This window comes from Phyllobates terribilis, unplaced genomic scaffold (genome assembly GCF_046119375.1).
Source record: "Phyllobates terribilis strain yellow unplaced genomic scaffold, ASM4611937v1 Scaffold_9__5_contigs__length_417890890, whole genome shotgun sequence".
In the NCBI taxonomy this organism is placed as follows: Eukaryota; Metazoa; Chordata; class Amphibia; order Anura; family Dendrobatidae; genus Phyllobates; species Phyllobates terribilis.
This window is the reverse complement of record NW_027362769.1, coordinates 77,228,990-77,248,092: the sequence shown is the minus strand read 5'-3', so window position 1 is coordinate 77,248,092 and position 19,103 is coordinate 77,228,990. Positions and strand designations below refer to the sequence as shown.

At 45.9% G+C, this 19,103-nt stretch overlaps 1 protein-coding gene across 1 annotated transcript in view; it reads right to left on the bottom strand.

Annotated features, from left to right (window-relative positions):
* Nucleotides 1-14,531, bottom strand: part of SPAG16 (sperm associated antigen 16) — a 1,363,505-nt gene extending 1,348,974 nt beyond the window's left edge. The window contains exons 1-2 of the mRNA XM_073646626.1: nucleotides 14,375-14,531; nucleotides 2,337-2,383 (exon numbers count right to left, since the gene is read on the bottom strand). Coding sequence (XP_073502727.1) covers nucleotides 2,337-2,383; nucleotides 14,375-14,408 — 81 coding nt within the window. The 5' untranslated portion in view covers nucleotides 14,409-14,531. The remainder of the gene's footprint in view (nucleotides 1-2,336; nucleotides 2,384-14,374) is intronic.
* Nucleotides 14,532-19,103: the final 4,572 nt, after the last annotated feature.

The following is a 19,103-nucleotide window of genomic DNA, read 5'->3' as shown; positions in this document are numbered from 1 at the left end:
CTTGTTAATGTCTAGTGGGAGCGCATATAAAAAAAAGTAATACAACTATGTCTTTGTGGCTTGTAACAAAAAAAAAAAAAAAAAAACAGATGGAAAAAAAAAAAGGAAATCACATAAAAAAAAGGCTTTATTGTGATCCGCCTGGATCCTCACCAATCAGTAATGAGCAATGCTTCTCCAGCACAGCTGCTCATTCATTCTGCACAGTTTCATTCATGTCAATAGGAGGAATTTTGCAGGAAAGGCATTCATTATTGAATTATGCATACTCAACCAGACCAGACTCAGTAGGTGGAGTCTCCCAGTGTTACTGTTAAAGGGAATCGGTCAGCAGGATTTCACCCCACCCCATCCAAAACTATCTATATGCATAAGGTAGCACTTTCAAGAGCAAATGCAGTAATACGTAGTTCCTTCCTCCATTACTGAGAAATGAATGCTTCAATATGCAAATTTTTAAGTCCACTTTTCCAGCGTTGTTCTGGTCCTCTTCAGAGTTATATGACTGCTTCTCACCATTACAGCTCACACAGAAACTGATGTGTGTGGAGCCTCAGAACAAGGCTTCATAGACTTACATCGTAATAGCAACTTACACGTAACCAAGAAGAGGAGCGGAGCTGGAAAGATAACGATTGATAAGTATTTTAATACAACTACACTACATTACAGACATGATTAGGTTGCTGAAAATCAATAAGTTCATCCCAGTCCATCGGAGTGCGAGAACATAGGACATTGAAAAAATAGAGGATTCCAGCAGCAGGCAAGTCCGATAAAAATTCCAATATTTATTGAAAGCATATAAAAGTCCATAGACACCTAACTCACCACCTATAAAATTAAAAAGTCTGGCAGACGCATTTCTGATGCATGTCCTTATTCACTGACGTTGTGCCAGGACAGCTGATCAAAAGAAAAGCCATGGAAGCCATCGGGTAAGTGGCAGTTCTCTCTCTCCCAGCCAGTGACCACGGACCATTCATGGCCGATGGACTGGGACGTGAGAATCGATTTGTGCCAATTCTACTCCCGGCAAAAAATGTATCCCCTAATCATGTCTGTGAAGTTGTATTGAAATACTTACCACTTTTCGTCTTCTCGGTTTCTCAGCGCACCTCTTCTGTGTTATATGACTATGACTATACTATAGCTGGGCTGCTTAAATTCAGTTCTTCAATGCACACAAGTATACTGACTAAAACAGCAGCTCTTATGTGTAGGTGATGGGAACCCAAGAATATCATAAAGTGCTATATTACATAAAATACATATAACATTATTGTGATATACAAAAGAAACTAATGTGAAAGGAAAATTGGAAAATTAATTAAATAGCCCACTAAACGTCATGTAACCCCGTTTTCTAAAATTTTCAGAAGGCCAGAAATTACTTCAAATTTATCTCTGGGTCTATCTACTGCTTCATATTTATATATCTTTATAAAATGTGTCCAATATTTTACCTGATTCTGCAAACTTGTACCATTAAAAAGTGTTCTATGCCAGTTTATTGCCATATGGGATTATTCCACATTTTGTACATTTTAAGGCTGCTAAGAGTAATCACCGTGTAGGCCGCAAGTCTAAATGATCCCCATATGTAAAATAAAGCATATAAATGACTTCCAGCGTGAAGCTGTAGCACATCATATACACTATCTCCTCGGACTCATCAAAGGCTTCACTGGGTAGGATAATAACTCATTGTGGGTAACATTACTGAAGGTGAATTGCCTTTAGATGACTGGAAACTTGCCAGATGTGGAAAGGACTTTTGTTTTCTAACCAAAGTATTTTGGATAAAAGTAAGAGTATTTAAAAAAGGCACAGAACGTACAAATCTGTAGCACATTATCTGGCCATGTATGTTATCACTAGTGATGAGCGCAACTGCTCGTTACTCGAGTTTGCACAGAGTATCGCGGGTGCTTGAGTGACATTTTAAAGTCCTCACGGCGGCATGTTTTGTGACCACAAAACATGCAGGGATTGCCTGACATACACGAGCAATCCCCGCATGTTTTGTGACTGTATAACAGCCGCGAAACATGCGGGCGTGGGGATTCGAACATGTCACTCGATCACCCGCGATACTCGGTGCATACCTAGGCATACTAGGCAAACTCGAGCAAAGAGCACTTGTGCTCATCACTATTAGTAATACATTTACAGTTTAGTCCAAGTATTAAAATAATATAAGTCCTTTAAAAGGTAATGCAGAAGGACATGTGGACCTTAGACACTGTCACATACAACCTGCTACACTTTTAGGAAGTTTCATGACCTGGAAATACAATTTTTATTAACTTTTAAAAGAAAAAGCCAAGACTTACCTCTTCATACTGATAACCATCCTCTGATGCTTCGGAAATAGTAACCTCTGCACAGAAGTTAAGAAGTTTAAGAAATGCAATAATTTATCAAATATATTGATTTCCCTAAGATTTGATAAGAAAAACTAACATTTTACTGAGTAATAGAATAGCACAAAGAGTGCACTGGCAAAATACATACATAAATACTGGACAGAAATGACAAAAAAAAATAAAATCTGTAATTAAATACAGTAAGTCAATTTCTTTTTTCTGTAACAGGGACATGTTTTTATAATGCTGTAGATTAAGTACAGCATGAGAGCCCCATGTTGTCCTGGAGCAAGAGCTCGGCAGTTTATAAAAAGGTTGTCTCTTTAAATAAAATCAAAACATGGGACCTGGTGACAGGTCTCATTTTAAAGGGGTTGCCCGGTCTTAAGCTACAAGTCTGCAGTCACTGTATATGACTGCAGACTTTGTAAATCCTCACACTGCTGTGCGCACTGTGAGGATTCTCCGGTGATGGCGCTGCGAGTGAGCAGTCATGTGACAGAAAGTATGCGAGATGCATTCTCCCGGCCAGATTCCGACTAGATGGGAGTAGCCTCACTAAATGAAAGAGTACTTAGTGCTTCGGAAAGCCTAGTCAGAATGTGGCCGAGAGTATGCGGTCACATGATTGCCCGTTAGTGGCGCTGGAGAATCCTCACAGTGTGCAGTGCGCACAATGTGAGTATTCACAAGTTTGAAGTCACAGAGTGACTGTAGAATTGTCGCTTTAAGAATGGACAACCCCTTTATTGCCCCCTGCTACCCTGAGTATTTAGGGTTTTTTTGTTTTGTTTTGTTTTTTAAATCTGCCCTGTGGTTTTAAAAATATGGGATACTATAGTATATTATAGTCTAGGATTCTCACAGGATTCTCTGAGGACATGAGTTTAGGCATCTTTTCAACACACCCTGGAAAAATACCATAAGAGGAACACTAAATAAGCAGACAAACATATCTCCGGTACCCTATGTCAGAGAAAAAAAAACAAACAAAACCTGATTACTCAGGGGATCGTTGGGAATAAAACAAGGGAAAAACTGGGCACTTAAGAGGTCCTCAATACTGGTAAAAACAAGCAACATTGCAATTTACCTCTTATTGAAAATCCTCTCTATTCTCAAGAATTATGTAGCTTACTGCTCATTACCTAGGTTACTGACCACGTCTGTAATCTATGAGAGTGGCCAGTTTCCTAAGCAAGGAGTGTGTGCTTGCAAGCTTTTTTGCTATACAGCTTGCAAACACTGCTCTGAAGCTCGCCGGATCCCTACGCTTATCCGATGCTGCAAAGTCAAAGATGATTCAGCTAACAGCATTGGAGGGACACAGTTCAGACCATCAGTGCGACCATGTCGCTCTGATGATCTGAACTGTCAATCTTTTGGAGTCCACCGCCCCCAGCAAGCTGGGAGGCAGAAGCGTGGTGCACTCCTGAAGAAAGAAGATTAGAATAACCCTTTAAAGGGACTCGATCCCCCGATTCACAAGAGTACCTTAGTCCTCAATCCTCCTACTAGGAAACACAAACAATTCAATCAATAGTGAGTGTCACTTTTGATCACACCGCAGCCACTCTGTCATTCAAGGGAAAGTGTCACCTGACCCGTGCCGCTCAAACTGCAAGCAGCATGAATCAGAGCTTGGCTACATGACTACGGCCAAGTATATTTTTTCTCTGAAACACTCTGGTGTTTCAGGAAATGTATAGATCAGAAAATCTGGCCGAGGACCATAAGCAGAGACGAGTCTAGCCCGGTGCCGCCCTGGCCGGATTCCCCAGGTCATGACAAACCACTCCTAATTTACCCTTCTCTGAAACACAGTAGCGTTTGAGACAAACTTTATACCTGGCTGTAATGGTGCAGTTCCTGCTGGAGTAAGATTTGTGGTGTAACAAATGCTGCTATTCGTCAGGAATTTGAGTTGCCCATCCTAACTCCACCCAATTTGTTGGAACTGGGTGGAAATGGACTAAAATGCTAAAAGTTGAAAACATTTGAGCATTTGAGCCAAAATTTTGCAACTTTTCAAATCTTTTTGTGCCAGAATTCGGGGGCAAAAGCTTTGATGAATCGGGCCCTAAATGTATACAGAATAACAGCCTCTGTCATACTGACATAAATCATCAATTACTATAAAAATATGCTAATACATTAAAGGTAACATTTAAGGAAGTCATTTACACGAATAAAAAGTGTAATTAAAAAAAAGTTGTTCACAGTAAGATAGACTTAGGGCACCAATCTGATACTGATGATTTATGCTGAGGATAGGTTATCAATATTATATGCTTGGACAACCCCTTTAACCTTTAGACCTCTCTGGATTCAGAACGATAAAGTATGAGGCATCCTAAGAGCAAAGGCGTAGTCAGTCGGTTGTATAACACGAACAACGATCGCATAGCAATGCTCGGACTGGCCGGCAGCTCTCCCGACCCAAGTGTAACATGTATTTCTATGCAGCTGTCATGCTGGGTTGAGGAGAGCCACCGGCCAGTCCGAGCACTGCGATGTGATCGTTGTCCGTGTTATACGGCCGTCTGACTGAGCTCTTAGTCACAGGATCTCTATCACTATAAATCCAGAGAGGTCTAAAGGTTTAAGGGGTTGTGCAGGTACTCGTAATATTGATGACCTATCCTCAGGATAAATCATCAGTATCAGATCGGTGAGGGGCGGACATCAGACCTTCCCATTGATCAGTTATTATTTCAGCAGGCTATAAACATTGAATTGAGCTGAGTGGCACAGAAAATAGAAGCTGATCTGCAGTTCTTGGCAGCAGCTGCAACACATTTAACGGAGCTGTGCTGTTCAGCGCCATTCATTGTTTATGTCTGGCCAAGCTAATAACACCCGATTGGTTTTGATGCCAGGAATGAGACACCCGCCGATCCAACACCGATGACCTATCCCAGGGATAGGTCAGTAATATTATGCGTCCAGACAACCCCTTTACATGTTTCCTATTCCTGCACTGCAGAATACATATATTTAGGATAGCATTTAATTCTGAAAAATAATCATATAATGGACGTAAAACCCAAAAGTCTATCTTCAATTACCGCAATATGAAAGTAACAAAATGCATCTTGGTATGTGACGTCCCCCCACTACTTAGCACAAAGCTGCTGCCTTGTTTATTGAACACGTTACATATTAAAACTAAAGCTGCAGATGCAATACTCGAAAAGACCTATATTTAATTTACAATTTACAAATTTCCATGTTGAGATACAATCACTTGAATGGCAGCGAGTGGGCAACACACAGCACTTACTGAACGAGCAGAAACGGTCCAGCACCTGTGCTTTACATGATGCAGATGGCAGAACAGAGGCTTAATACGAGAAAGTAGTGAATGGAGTAATATTGTGTACAAAATGTGTAATTTCCAAGAGCTTATCCTATAATCAGGATTCATTTTGTAATTACAACTGTTGCATAAAGCGTCATTATACAGCGTATTTATGACTGTAGTGGGTATCGCTCTGTTCTTTTCACATTTGTAGCGAAACGCGATTGATGTCTGTTTAGATTGCTTGATGCTCATTGCTCCCACACTGAGACTATCATAGATAACTGCAATGTGACATTTGGCAGAATTCTCAAGAGAAACCCAAGGTTTGTCTTTTTTCTCTCTATATATCATATCTACCTCTAAATACTTTTCATACTGTTTCTGACTCCCCAATTATTACAAAGCTAGACCTTGAACAGATCAGATTTGTTTTAGAAAGCCTTGCCGGAAGCGATAGACTGTGGATTTGTATTCCACAACTGGACTGACACGCAGAAACGACAACAGTAAATTGTGCTCGGAATCCTAAAAACACAACATAAATGTCATCTATCATAGTAAGAATAAATTGGACAATTTCAGGAAAAAAAAAAGAGACCTTGCTTCTAGCAAATCAGGCAGGTTGCACCTGCACAATCCCTCGTTAAGCTAATTTAAATGGAAGTTGTAGTTTTAACAAACTTTACATAAATCAATTGTATAATCAAATAGCAAAGTTGTTACATATCCAAACACAGAATTCTGCTTCCTTCTCCACTTCGGAGCTTCTTCTTCCTCCCTTTCCTACCTTCTGAATGCAAAAAAAACCCCAGCTCAAATCCATCTTGCTAAAGATAATAACATGGACAGCCAGCACACTGAGGTGTCAGATTACACCCCTATAATACTCTATAATACCAGTGATTCCCAAACTCAAGCCCTCACGCCCCCCAACAGATCATGTTTTCAGGATTTCCTTAGTATTGCCCAGGTGAGAGAATCTGTGGCAATTTCTGATGCCTGGATAATAATTCCATCACCTGAGCAATACTAAGGAAATCCTGAAAACATGACCTGTTGGGGGCCTTGAGGACTGGAGTTTGGGATTTATTATTAAAAAGAAACTTAGGACCCTGGCAGGGGCGTACATAGAAGTCATGGGGCCCCATAGCAGAAGCTCTAATTAGGCCCCCCCCCCCAAAAAAAAAAATAAATAAATAAATATTGGTCTGTGTCACAGAAGAGCAGATCTCATAACTTTCCAGCCTTTACATAGAAATTTTCCTCCTTCTGAAGTCGTAGATTCCTTTTTCATTGCCCCATAAAGTATGATGCCAACAAAAGTGCCCCCCAAACAGTATGATACCCCTATGGTGCATTCCTCCACATGCACAGTATAATGACCCTATTGTACCCCACTTCAACTCCCACGGCAAAGTATGGTGACCCTAACACAGTATAATCCCCCAACTGTGAACCCCACAGAGCCCTCCATACACTCTCATGGCCCCCACACAGCCCTCCAAACAGTAAAATGGCCCTCATAAAAGCCCTCCAAACAGCATAATGGACCCCACACAAACCTTCACACTGTATAATTGCTTTCATACAGTATATAGCCCCCCACATAGCCCTCAAATATTATAATGGCCCAACATAGCCTTCCATATAGTATAATACACCACCGATAATCTTCCATATAGTATAATGCGCCCCCATAATCATCCATATAGTATAATGCTCCCCCATAATCCTCCATATAGTATAATGCGCCCCCCATAATCCTCCATATAGTATAATGCGCCCCCCATAATCCTCCATATAGTATAATGAACTTCCCATGGTCCTCCATAGAATATAATGCACTCCCCATAGTCCTCCATACAGTATATTACACACCCCATAGGGTAAAATGCAGCCCCCATATAGTATAATACACGCCACAGTCCTGCAGTATTATGGGCACCACGTACTCACTGATTTCAAAATACCGTATATTTTAAATAAGCCGACCCGAATATAAGCCGAGGCCCCTAATTTTACCACATAAAAATGGGAAAACCTATTGACTTGAGTATAAGCCTAGGGTGGGAAATACAGCAGCAGCTAAATTTCCCATCCTGGTATGTGTGGCCCCCTCAATCCCACAATCCCTGGTATCTGTGGCCCCCACAATCCCTGGTATGTGTAGCCTCCTCAATCCCTGTTATGTGTAGCCTCCTCAATCCTGGTATGTGTGGCCTCCTCAATCCCCAAATCCTGGTATGTGTGGCATCCTCAATCCCCAAATCCTGGTATGTGTGGCCTCCTCAATCCCCAAATCCTGGTATGTGTGACCTCCTCAATCCCCAAATCCTGGTATGTGTGGCCTCCTCAACCCCCAAATCCTGGTATGTGTGGCCTCCTCAACCCCCAAATCCTGGTATGTGTGGCCTCAACCCCTCAATCCTGGTATGTGTGGTCTCCTCAACCCCGGTATGTGTGGCCTCCTCAACCCCTCAATCCTGGTATGTGTGGCCTCCTCAATCCCCCAATCCTGGTAAGTGTGGCCTCCTCAATCCCCAAATCCTGGTATATGTGACCTCCTCAATCCTCAAATCCTGGTATATGTGGCCTCCTCAATCCCCAAATCCTGGTATGTGTGGCCTCCTCAATCCCCCAATCCTGGTAAGTGTGGCCTCCTCAATCCCCCAATCCTTGGTAAGTGTGGCCTCCTCAATCCCCCAATCCTGGTAAGTGTGGCCTCCTCAATCCCCCATTCCTGGTATGTGTGGCCTCTTCAATCCAAGTATTTTGGTATGTGTGGCCCCCTCATCCCCCAATCACTGCACACAAAACAATAAACACTTATACTCACCTTCCTTCCTCCCCTCTGCTCCAGCGCTGAGTCATGTCTGCAGCAGCTCATGTCGGCATCTGAAGCCGAGGTGAGCTGCTGCTGCTGCCGGCACATTCACTGCTCTCCACGCCAGGACTATGGACGTGAAGAAGCGTGAATATGCTTTCTCTTTAGCAGCGGGCACTGACAGGAGCCGCGGCTCAGCGCTCCTCCATGCCTACTGCTGAAGAGAATGAATATTCCCTCTTCTCCACGCCCATGGGAGTGGAGAAGAGGGAATATTCATGTCCCTTTAGCAGCGGGCACACGTAGTAGCTGCGGCAGGGGCTACTGCGTGTGCCCCGCTCCTCCACTGCCGCAACCTCCTACTCACCTATCCTCCTCGTTCCCACGCTGCTTGGGGCCCTCCCGGCTCATGGGCCCCCTCCGGCCACGAGCCCCATAGCAGTGGCATGGTCTGCCGCCATTGGCGGTACGCCACTGGACCCTGGTCCAGGGGCCACGTCTGTAATCCATGACCACCAGACAAGAGCCCAGAAAACCACCTCCTTCCTTCTAGAATTCTTGGCACCTCTTCCAATTTGTATACCAGGCATGAAGTCACTGTAAGGCTATGTTGACACGTTGCGTTTTTTTGTGAAAATTTTAAGCTGCGTTTTACAGCACCAGTAAAAGCTATGAGATTTCAGAAACCTCATGCACACACATTGTTTTTTTCTTCCTGACTGATTTGGAAAAACTGCTGCGTTTTTGCAAACTGAAGCATGTCACTTCTTTCAGCGTTTTTTTTCACCCAAGAAAGCAATGGGTAAGTGCAAAAAAAGCAGGAAAAAAAATCAGGCATCGGGTTTTCTGTTTTTTGGTGCCAAAGTCTTAAGGAAGTTGCATCATTTTTTTTTGGGAGGCACTAAACTTTATTAGCATGCACAAGAGTCAATAAAAATGCAGCAAATAGACAGCAAAAATAAGGCAGCAAAACCTGCCTTTTTGAAGCTGCTTCTTTACTGCCAAGAGAAAAAAAAACGCAGCAAAAACGCAACGTGTGAACATAGTCTTATGGGGTGACACACGTATGATGACGCACCAGATCGACTAATCCAGAAGGTGCGTGAAGGATACGGACAAGAAGGAGGTGGTCTTTAGGGATGTGGTCCGGCATTTACAAAATGCAGATGTGACTGTTGTATCATCTCTGTTCAGTACTACTGTATAATGTGCTTTATGTTGCTGCTGCTCATCTCTGGGTGCCAACTAAAGAAAGAAAAGCAGGAATCCATCCATATGAGCTGCACTTTATATAGGAGACCACAGCATCTACCGGCCACCCACCAAATCAGAGTCAATTGCAAATTAACAAATCCAGCCTGCAGAAGGGAAACTGGTGAACATGCAGGATACATGTCATAAAATGGCCAGAAATATTATTATGCCTTCTGTACAAATCACAGCTTATTCTGAAAAGTTACTTGAAAGTATTGATACCATTTAAAGGGCTACTTTAAAGCACCACGCCAGCGTTTGTTTTTTTTTGCTTTTTTTATTTCACAGCTAGAGTGGTGCTTAAAATCCAAGTCCCCCGGCCCCCTGACTGATACTCACCTTCCAGCGTTTTCATCTGTTTTTACCACTGTTCCGGTCGATCTCCGGGGGTTTGTGACCTGTCGGCAGCTCCAGTGTTTCACGGAGCTGCGTGGAGGTCACTTTTCAATACAAGTCTATGAGAGACTTGTTCTGGCCCTCATAGACTTGCATTGAGAGCCTGTGACGTAGCTTCTGATTTCCATCCACGCATAAGCTGCGCTCACAAGATGGCGCTGTGGGACCAACCGGCGCGAAGAACGGTGAAGCCGCCGGACAGAGAGTATATGACCTGAGGGCAGGGGGCTTATGTTTAAAGCACCACTCAATCGCTGGAAACAAAAAAAGCTGGAGTGGTGCTTTAATCTTGACAAGCCCTGTCCTTACGACTTATCAGGCAAATGGACATCATAGAAGAGGACCATGCTTTATGAGCTAGCATACACAGACTTTTTTAAACCGACTAGAAGTTGTAAGAAGTTCCTGTATATGGGAGCTACTACATGATGCGGCTACGTGATAGTAATGTACAGCTCCGCAAAGCCTCCTCAGCGTATACGAGGCATTCTCTGTATTCCCGATAATCGTGCAGTGTAAATGCACTGTAAGTTGAAACATTACTATGGTAAATCTAGTTTGTATTGTAATAGCTTTCTCCTTAGCACAAATACCAGTGTGAGCCTGAATATCCCTACTCTCATTCAATAGGGCTGAGCTGTGACATTTCAAGGGAATCTGTCAGCAGCTTGTTGCTCTCATCTGAAAGCAGCATAATGTAGGGACAAAGACCCTGATTCCAGCAATGTATCACTTAGTTTACTGACAGCAGCAGTTGTGATACAGAGTTGTTAGATATAGCAGAGCTCAGAAAGTTAACCTTGCCCACAACAGGCTCTCTATGTACTTTGTCTATTCACAGTGAGCTGCTAATCAGTGCTGGGGTGGAGTTGGATCAAGACTCACACAGGCACCAGCCCAGGCAGTGATAATCTCCTGCTGATAAAACACTCATTGTATTGACACAACAGCACACAGCTGTAAGACTATGTTCACACATCAGCGTTTTTTTATGCAAATTTTCCGCTGCGTTTTACAGTACCAACAAAGTCTGTGAGACTCCAGAAATCTCATGCACACATCATGTTTTTTTTTTGCTCAGGATTTTGTGCTTTACATGTTTTTTTGCAAAATAGAGCATGTCACTTCTTTCAGCGCTTTTTCACCCATTGGAAGTAATGGGTGGTGAAAAAAAAATGCAGGTGTCAGGTTTTTCAGCATTTTTTGTGCCTAAACCAGAATGAGATTTTTTTTTTCACTGAACTTTATGTACATGCATAGAAGAGACAAAAGGACAGTGAAAAAAAACGCTGAAAAAAACATGATGTGTGAATATAGCCTAATAAGTGACACATGGCTGAAATCAGTGTCTCTGTCCCTACCTCACGCTGCTCTTAGATAACATAGCAAAAACCTGCTGACAGACTCCCTTTAAGTGCAAAATCCATGTTCCCTTGCACTGGATGTGGAATGTCTGAAGTTATTTTAGGATCATTTAGGCCCAGAATTTGTGCACTGAGCATAAAAATTATGGGCAACTCTAATAAATGAAAGGTATGGTACTTAGTGCAAATAGAAAACAATGTCCCCTGTAACTGACACAAACAGCTTCCTTGCACATTCTGATCCTTAGGCCAAACTCGGATATCCATATTTTATGGTGAATACCTGGCCTGACCGTGGGTCTCCTGAGCAAACTAATAGCTTCATGTGACAGCACGGTGGCTCAGTGGTTAGCACTGCAGTCTTGCAGCACTGGGGTCCTGGGTTCAAATCCCACCTAGGACAACATCAACAAGGAGTTTGTATGTTCTCCTCATGTTTGTGTGGGTTTCCTCCGGGTTCCTCTCACACTCCAAAGACATCCTGATAGGGAATGTAGATTGTGAGCCCCAATGGGGACAGTGCTGATAATGTCTGTAAAGCGCTGTGGAATTAATGGAGCTATATAAGTGAGTAAAATAAATAAATAAATAAATATATAAGCCTACAAAGCTGGTAATGTAGGGCCAAGTGAAGACAAAATAATACAGGAGACTGTATTTGGCCTAAAATGTACAAAAGAACAATTTCATCCAATGACAGCAACAATTGTGAGAAACTGCAGCACAAATGAGGAAATTAAAGGGGATTATCTGCTACTGGACAATCCTCATTAACAGCTCCTCTGTGCATCATGAACTGAAAAAGCAAGCTTTTTACTTACACCATGGACAGAAACTGCTGCCTCAATTGCAGCGCTGTGTCCCACAGCAGTTACATTACGTTACGTGATTGCTGCAACCAATCAATACCCACTGATCGGCTGCAGTCTTCACTATTTTGGCAGAGAGGGCAGCTGCTCTTAAGGAAGAGTGAAGTATGCAGACAATCTGCAGCCAATGATTGACGCTGCTGTGACCCCCGGCGGTCACGTGACAAACAATGATAAGATGAACGGCGTCAGTCTAGGAGGTAAGTATTCCTTTTTCATTAAAAACAAAATCATAATGCACTTCTGGACAACTCCTTTAAGACCAGCATTTTATCTTAAAGAAGTTGTCCACTACTTGTACAACTCCTTGTCATACCCCACACTTGCCCAGATAAAATAGCTTATACTCACCTCCCGTGCTGGCGTCGTTCCAGCGGTGTTGGCACTTGCGTTCCCGGGTCTCCCATGCTGTTGTTGTGACATGTGACCCTGGTGCCCAATCATTGCTGGTATCACTGTCCCCGCCTCCTGCTGAATTGAACATGAAAGGAAATCAGGGATCGGCTGCAGCCCGTACTTCCTCTTCGATTTGTCCGAAGGTGGGGACAGTGATGCCAGCACTGATTGGGCACCGAAGCCCCGGGACTGTGAGTATATGATTTTTTATTTTGTAGGGGACAAACATTTAGATCAAGAAGGGGTTGTCCTAGTAGTGGACAACCCCTGTAAAGCACTACTCCAGCGGGTTTTGTTTTTAATGCACCGCTGGAGTGGTGTTTTAGATGTAATTCCCCTGCCCCCTGTCTGATTCTCACCTGCTGCTGCCTTCATCGTTTACCAGCATCGCTCCCATTGGTCTCCGCCGAAAAGTGACATGTCAGCAGCTCCAGTCTTTCATGGAGCACGTCGGAGGTCACTTTTCAATAGAAGTCCATGAGAGCCTAGTTCTGCCCTCGTTCTGGCTCTCATAGACTTGCATTGAGAGCTTGTGACGTAGCTTCTAATTTCTGACCAGCCAGAAACTGCTTTCACAAGGTGGTGCCATGGGACCGAAACATGGTGAAGATGCTGGAGGGTGAGTATGTGATCGGGGGCTTACATTTAAAGCATCATTGTAGAGCTAAAAAAACAACAACGCTGGAGTGGTGCTTTAATAAAAGAAATACTAGCTGGATTAAGAAGCACGTGCCTCGTAATATAATTAGGCATTTCTAGCAGTCTGTGCTGGGCTGATCTCCACTGACACTAAGCTCAGTTATGCTCGATGCTACCGTCACATCAGTGTCATGTCGCCATATACAGCTAATGAAGGAAGACCGGGCAGTGGATGGGACTGGTACAGTACAGAAAGGGAAATATTTTGCAACATCAGCATATTATGTGACATCTAGAATAATGTTTATAAATACTGAAAAAACATTGTGGAGAGAGGAGTTCAGCCCAGGTCAGGCAGTGTGCACTGTGTCTGAGCCTTACACGAGTACAACACCCGGGGAAGGCTCTGATGTTAGCGGCTGTATCACCATATAGTGGCTCATGTCATCTGTTGAACACAATGGTCTGTTTTTTTTGTTTTTTTTTTGGTGGGGGGGGTTCTTAGGCAGACCAATCTGCCGCAAAAAAAACAAAAAGTAGTAGAGGAAGAGAAATTTTTCGATCATTCTTGGAGACGTCCTGGGGAAGAGACAAAGATTCATCAAGAGAAAAAAGGAAAGGTAGAGCTAACCACCCAATCAGATTCCAGCTTTCATTTTAGGAGCTCTGTTTAGCATATCTTAGATGCGCCCTGATTGGTTAATGTGAAGACCAGCTTCCCCTAGTTTAGATCATTCTCCACCGCTTCCATACACATCCATCATGAGGGCGCACGGGACAGGTCACACAGTGCGGCACGGAGCGGCCATACCGGCCAGGCACAGATAGCTGCATAACGCCGGCTGTGACGCATACGTGCTCCACACGCCGGCGCTGCAGTGGTAGCCGCCGCCCCCTCCCCTGTCACTGCCCGCAGCACCCACACACCGGCACCGTCCCCCTCACAGAATGCAGGATACGGTCCAGGTAGAAGTTGTCTCTGTCTCCCTCCATCGCTGAGCTGCTCGGTTGTTGCAGTTGGAGTCAGTGCGTTGCCAAGTAACCACAGCTGGTGCCTAAATCACCGCGAGAGCAGGCGGCATATCGCGAGACTTCCCGGACCGGCGCTCTGTGGCGTCCTCATACACTGGAGTGCGCGGTACCGCGTCACCGCCGCGTCTAGATTGGTCTGTCTCACTCCTGCAGCTCCATTCTACATGGCTCGCTACCGAAGTGATCAGAACGACCCCACCATACCTCCTCCAACCTACACAGCTCGGTGTCATCAAAAAATGTCACTGCCCGAACATAGTACGAATAAAAACAGCAACTCGTCCCTCAAAAAACAAGAATAAAAGCCCTCACATGACTCTGCCGGCCGAAAGATGCGAAAATGATAGCTCTCAAAATATGGGGATACAAAAGAGTTTAGTGTGTGACAGCAGCCAAATATAAAAACCCGCTATATGTCTGGTATCTCTGTAGTCGCACCGACCCGAAGAATAAAGTCGTCTAATCACTTATACCGCATGAAGAACGGCGTAAAAAATACATGAAACCAATTCTTCACCTGACTTATTCTTTCTGCCTCTCAAAGATCGCAGTAAGGCTCGGCTCACATTTATCCTGCGCTCTGCGCTGAGCGCTTACACCGGGGTTTCCATGTTAGGCTATGTGACCACGATGCTGAATTGATGCGGATATTTCCTGAGCGTTTCTGCCTCTCTCTGGCAGAAAAAACACATGCGGATTGTACATGCGTTTTTTCTGCCAGTGAGAAGCATTTTTTAAGCGTTCTTCACATGCATTTTCGCATGCGTTTTTTCAAGCGCTTTTCCAAGCGATTTTGAGCATCACTTGGAAAAGTGCTTGACAAGTTGGTCACACAATATAAATCCATGCAACTGGCATGGATTTATATTGTGTGACCAACTTATGCTGCTTTAAATGCAGCATCAATAGTAAAAAAAAAGAATTAAAACGTAAAAAATAAAAAAAAAAAACATTATACTTACCTCTCCGGTGGCGTGCTCTGTCCTCGGCGTCCCGCGGTGTTCAGAAAGGACCTGCGCTGACGTCATTTAGTCAGCTGACAGGTCACGCGACCGCTGACGTCAGCGGTCGCGTGACCATCACATAACTAAATGACGTCACCACAGGTCCTTTCTGAACAGCGTGGGACGCCGAGGACCGAGCACGCCACCGGAGAGGTAAGTATAATTTTTTTAAAATTTTTTTACGTTTTAATTCTTTTTTTTACTATTGATGCGATAGTAAACGCAATTACGCACAATAAATGGTTGTGCTGCAGATTTTCCGCAATGATAATCTGCAGTGGAAATTTCCTCAGCATGTGCACAGCACATGCGGATTATCATTGAGAAACATGGCAGACAACTTAACAAGCATTTTTAATGCGTTTTCGCGGCGGAAACGCATTAAATCCGGATTGTGGGCACACAGCCATAATCTCTGAAATCATTCAGATGGAAGGCCTGGTGGAAGACTCCCTGTAATGAGGCAGATGGAGGTGTGGCACCCCAGGGGTCTGGTTTTCCACAGTAATGTAATGTTATGTCTGAGAGCAGGTGGGAGGTCCTTTGGTCAGGGATCCTGTGCATGCCACACCTCCTGCCCAGTCTTGGGAGGGGAAGAACTTCCCCTGTATAAACCCGGGGCTGAGGCAGGGTGAGTCAGACAAGGAGAGTGGAGAAGAGAAGCAGCATAGGAAACAGCAGAGTTACAAGGAGTCAGGGGCTGGCAGCTGCAGAGCTCGCCCTGACTAAGAAGATTCTTTACCGGACCCGGAGTCCGAGGCTGTGGGGACTAACTCCTACCCAGCAGCAGAATCCGTCAGGCAGGGGATTTCAGGTCCTCTGGCCCAGAAGCCCGAAGGCACGGTCACACGCATGGGACCAGCACCGCCATCGTGGAGCGGAAGCCATTAGAAGGCCCCGAGTCACCAGCCATACGGGTGAGCACCACACGGTACACTCAGGGACGTGGGCTACTTACATCAGCTTCTAGCAAGGTAGCCAGAAGAGTACAGTCAGTTTGGGAGGCCTACAACTACGCCTGGCCAGGGGAGATCCCATCTGCTCAAAGACTGACCAGGCCCCGTTTGCTAGCAAGTACTCCGGGAGGGTCTGTCGTTGTTACCAGTAAAGACCCTGAACTACACCGTACCGTCTCTGAATGGTTCCTGCTACCCCCATCATCCACGTCGGCTGCCCTGAGGCCATACCCCTCCCGTTGGGGGTTATACTATCACGCTGCACAATCCTACCACCGGCCTCAGCGGTCTGCCCTGCAGCAGCAGCTTCCTGGCTGCACTCAACGGGTGGCGTAGTCATCAACTATTTACTACTAATAGACTGCCGTCTAGTTTGACTCCCTGGGCACGGACCGGGTCACCGCCACGAGACTACAACCCTCCACTGATCCGGCTCCGGGTAGGCTCCCGCGTGCGCAACGCAGCGCGACACAGGCCCAGGGGCGCGTCAACTTTGGCGTAGTCGGCAGGATTTCGTGCCCGCAACCACCGGGTACTGCGTGCCTGAAAAGCAAAGACTGTTCAAACTTACCAGTGGTGAAGGTTTCCCGCCATCCGGCGCCATCTTCTACCTTCTTCCCGCCATCTGCGAAGTTTTCCCGCCATCCGGCGCCATCTTCGACCTTCTTCCCGCCATCCGTGGAGTTTTCCCGCCATTGGACGCCATCTTGAGGACGCCGCGCGGGAAGAAGAGGGGCGTGGACTCCGAAAGCGCGCGAGAACTGAAGCCCCGCCTCACGTCCGGACGTTGCGTAAGGTCCTGGAAGGAGCCCAGCAGACGCCGACGTAACAGGAGCGCGACGGAAGGTCCTCAACCCTGACGATCCACTGCGGAGCCGCGGCCTACGGAAGAGGATCATCGCAAGGTAGGCCACGGTCCACTAGGGGGGAGGAAGATGTCGGATACGGAGGAGAGCTTCACTGCCTCAACCCCCGCCAGCGCTACCGCTGCTGCAGTTATGCCCTTCACCATGCCCTATATCCCGGGAGCAGCTTGGCTACCCCAGTACTCAGGGGAGTCACATACCCTGCATGACTTTAGAGAAAAGCTGGATAGCCTCTTCCAGGTGTACCCCCTCACAGAAGAGCAAAAAGTGAGCATCCTGGTGGCCCAACTAACCGGGGCAGCCAAAAGGGAAGTAAAATCCTGGCCACCTGGGAGGAAGACTGTCGCAGGGATACTAACCCGGCTGAAGGACACCTTTGATACCCGCACCTCAGCCGAGATTAAGCTTAGATTCTACGGGTGCAAGCAGCGAGCGCATGAGAGTATAAGGGACTATGCACTAAACCTACAAGAGGCCCTGAGGGCCATAAAGCAGACCGACCCTGATGGGGTGGGAAACGAGGACAGGCTATTGACTGAACAATTTATAGAGGGTTTATATTGCAATGCCCACCGAACCCAGTTGCGGGCAATGGCCTTACAGGATCCCCATCTGGACTTTGCACAGTTCAAGGATAGAGCTATCCGGGTGCTCCGAGAACCAGCACCGGGTGGCGTTGTTACCCACAGGCGCCCAGCTATCACTTACCACCAGGAGGCGGCGCCCTTGTCGGCAGGGCCTGTGGGAGCTGATGCGCAGGCTTTGGACAGCGACCCGGCTCCAGACCTACACCATCAGGTCCAAGAGCTAGCTAAGAGCGTTGCTGCGCTAACCCGAACTGTGCAGTCTTTACAGGTTTCCACCCCAGGGAAGATCCAGCTGGCATCCGGACCGGAGGACATCCCGTGGCGTCGACCAAGGAGGACCCCATCGGCCAGAGGAAGACCCAGTGACCGATACAGCGAGGACGGACGACCCATCTGCCGCCGCTGCAATCAACCCGGACATATGGAAAGGTACTGTTCTTTAAACGGGCACAACCTGGGGTAGAGGGCCAACCCCCAGGAAAAAGATCACCAGGCCCATCGAACTGGCGCGACAGATATGTGGGAGGACGTCCAGTCTTGCCTGTGGTACTGGATGGCATTCCCATGAGTGCCCTACTGGATACCGGGTCACAGGTCACCACCATCCCGTACGTGCTCTTCAAGCAGTACTGGAATGACTCGGATATTACCCGCTACCCTGACGACGACTTGAGTATCATCGCCAGCAATGGCCAGCCCGTGCCACAGATCGGATTTAAAGAGGTGACCCTCAAAATCGGTAGAGTCGAACTGGCCGCACAGGGACTGATCATTGTAGATATTGATAAACATGAGAGTCACCCAAAAATAACTCTAGGAACTAACGTAATTGAAAATTGTCTTGCAGAGGTGATTTTCCTTTTACAGCAGGTTGCCAAGAACGCCAGCTCCGGCGAGCAGCGGGTGCTCCAGAAAGAGATCTGGGCACTGATGCAACGGCAACAAGTGGAACTCTCCGGCGGTGAGATTGGTAGCGTAAGAATGTGTGACCCTTTTCCTATTGCCATGCCCCCAAAAAGTGAAATGATGATTTGGTGCCGGGCAGCTATTGGTCTGAGAGGTAGAGATTACCAGGCAATGGTAGAACCAGTTTACTCAGACAGTAGGCCCACCATTTTGACAGCACGGGGGGTGGTCAATGTACGCCATGGGAGGGTGCCCATTCGCATAATAAATATCGGGGAGAGGGAAGTGTACCTGCCCCGGTATGCCACGCTAGCCAAATTATATACCACTAATCAAA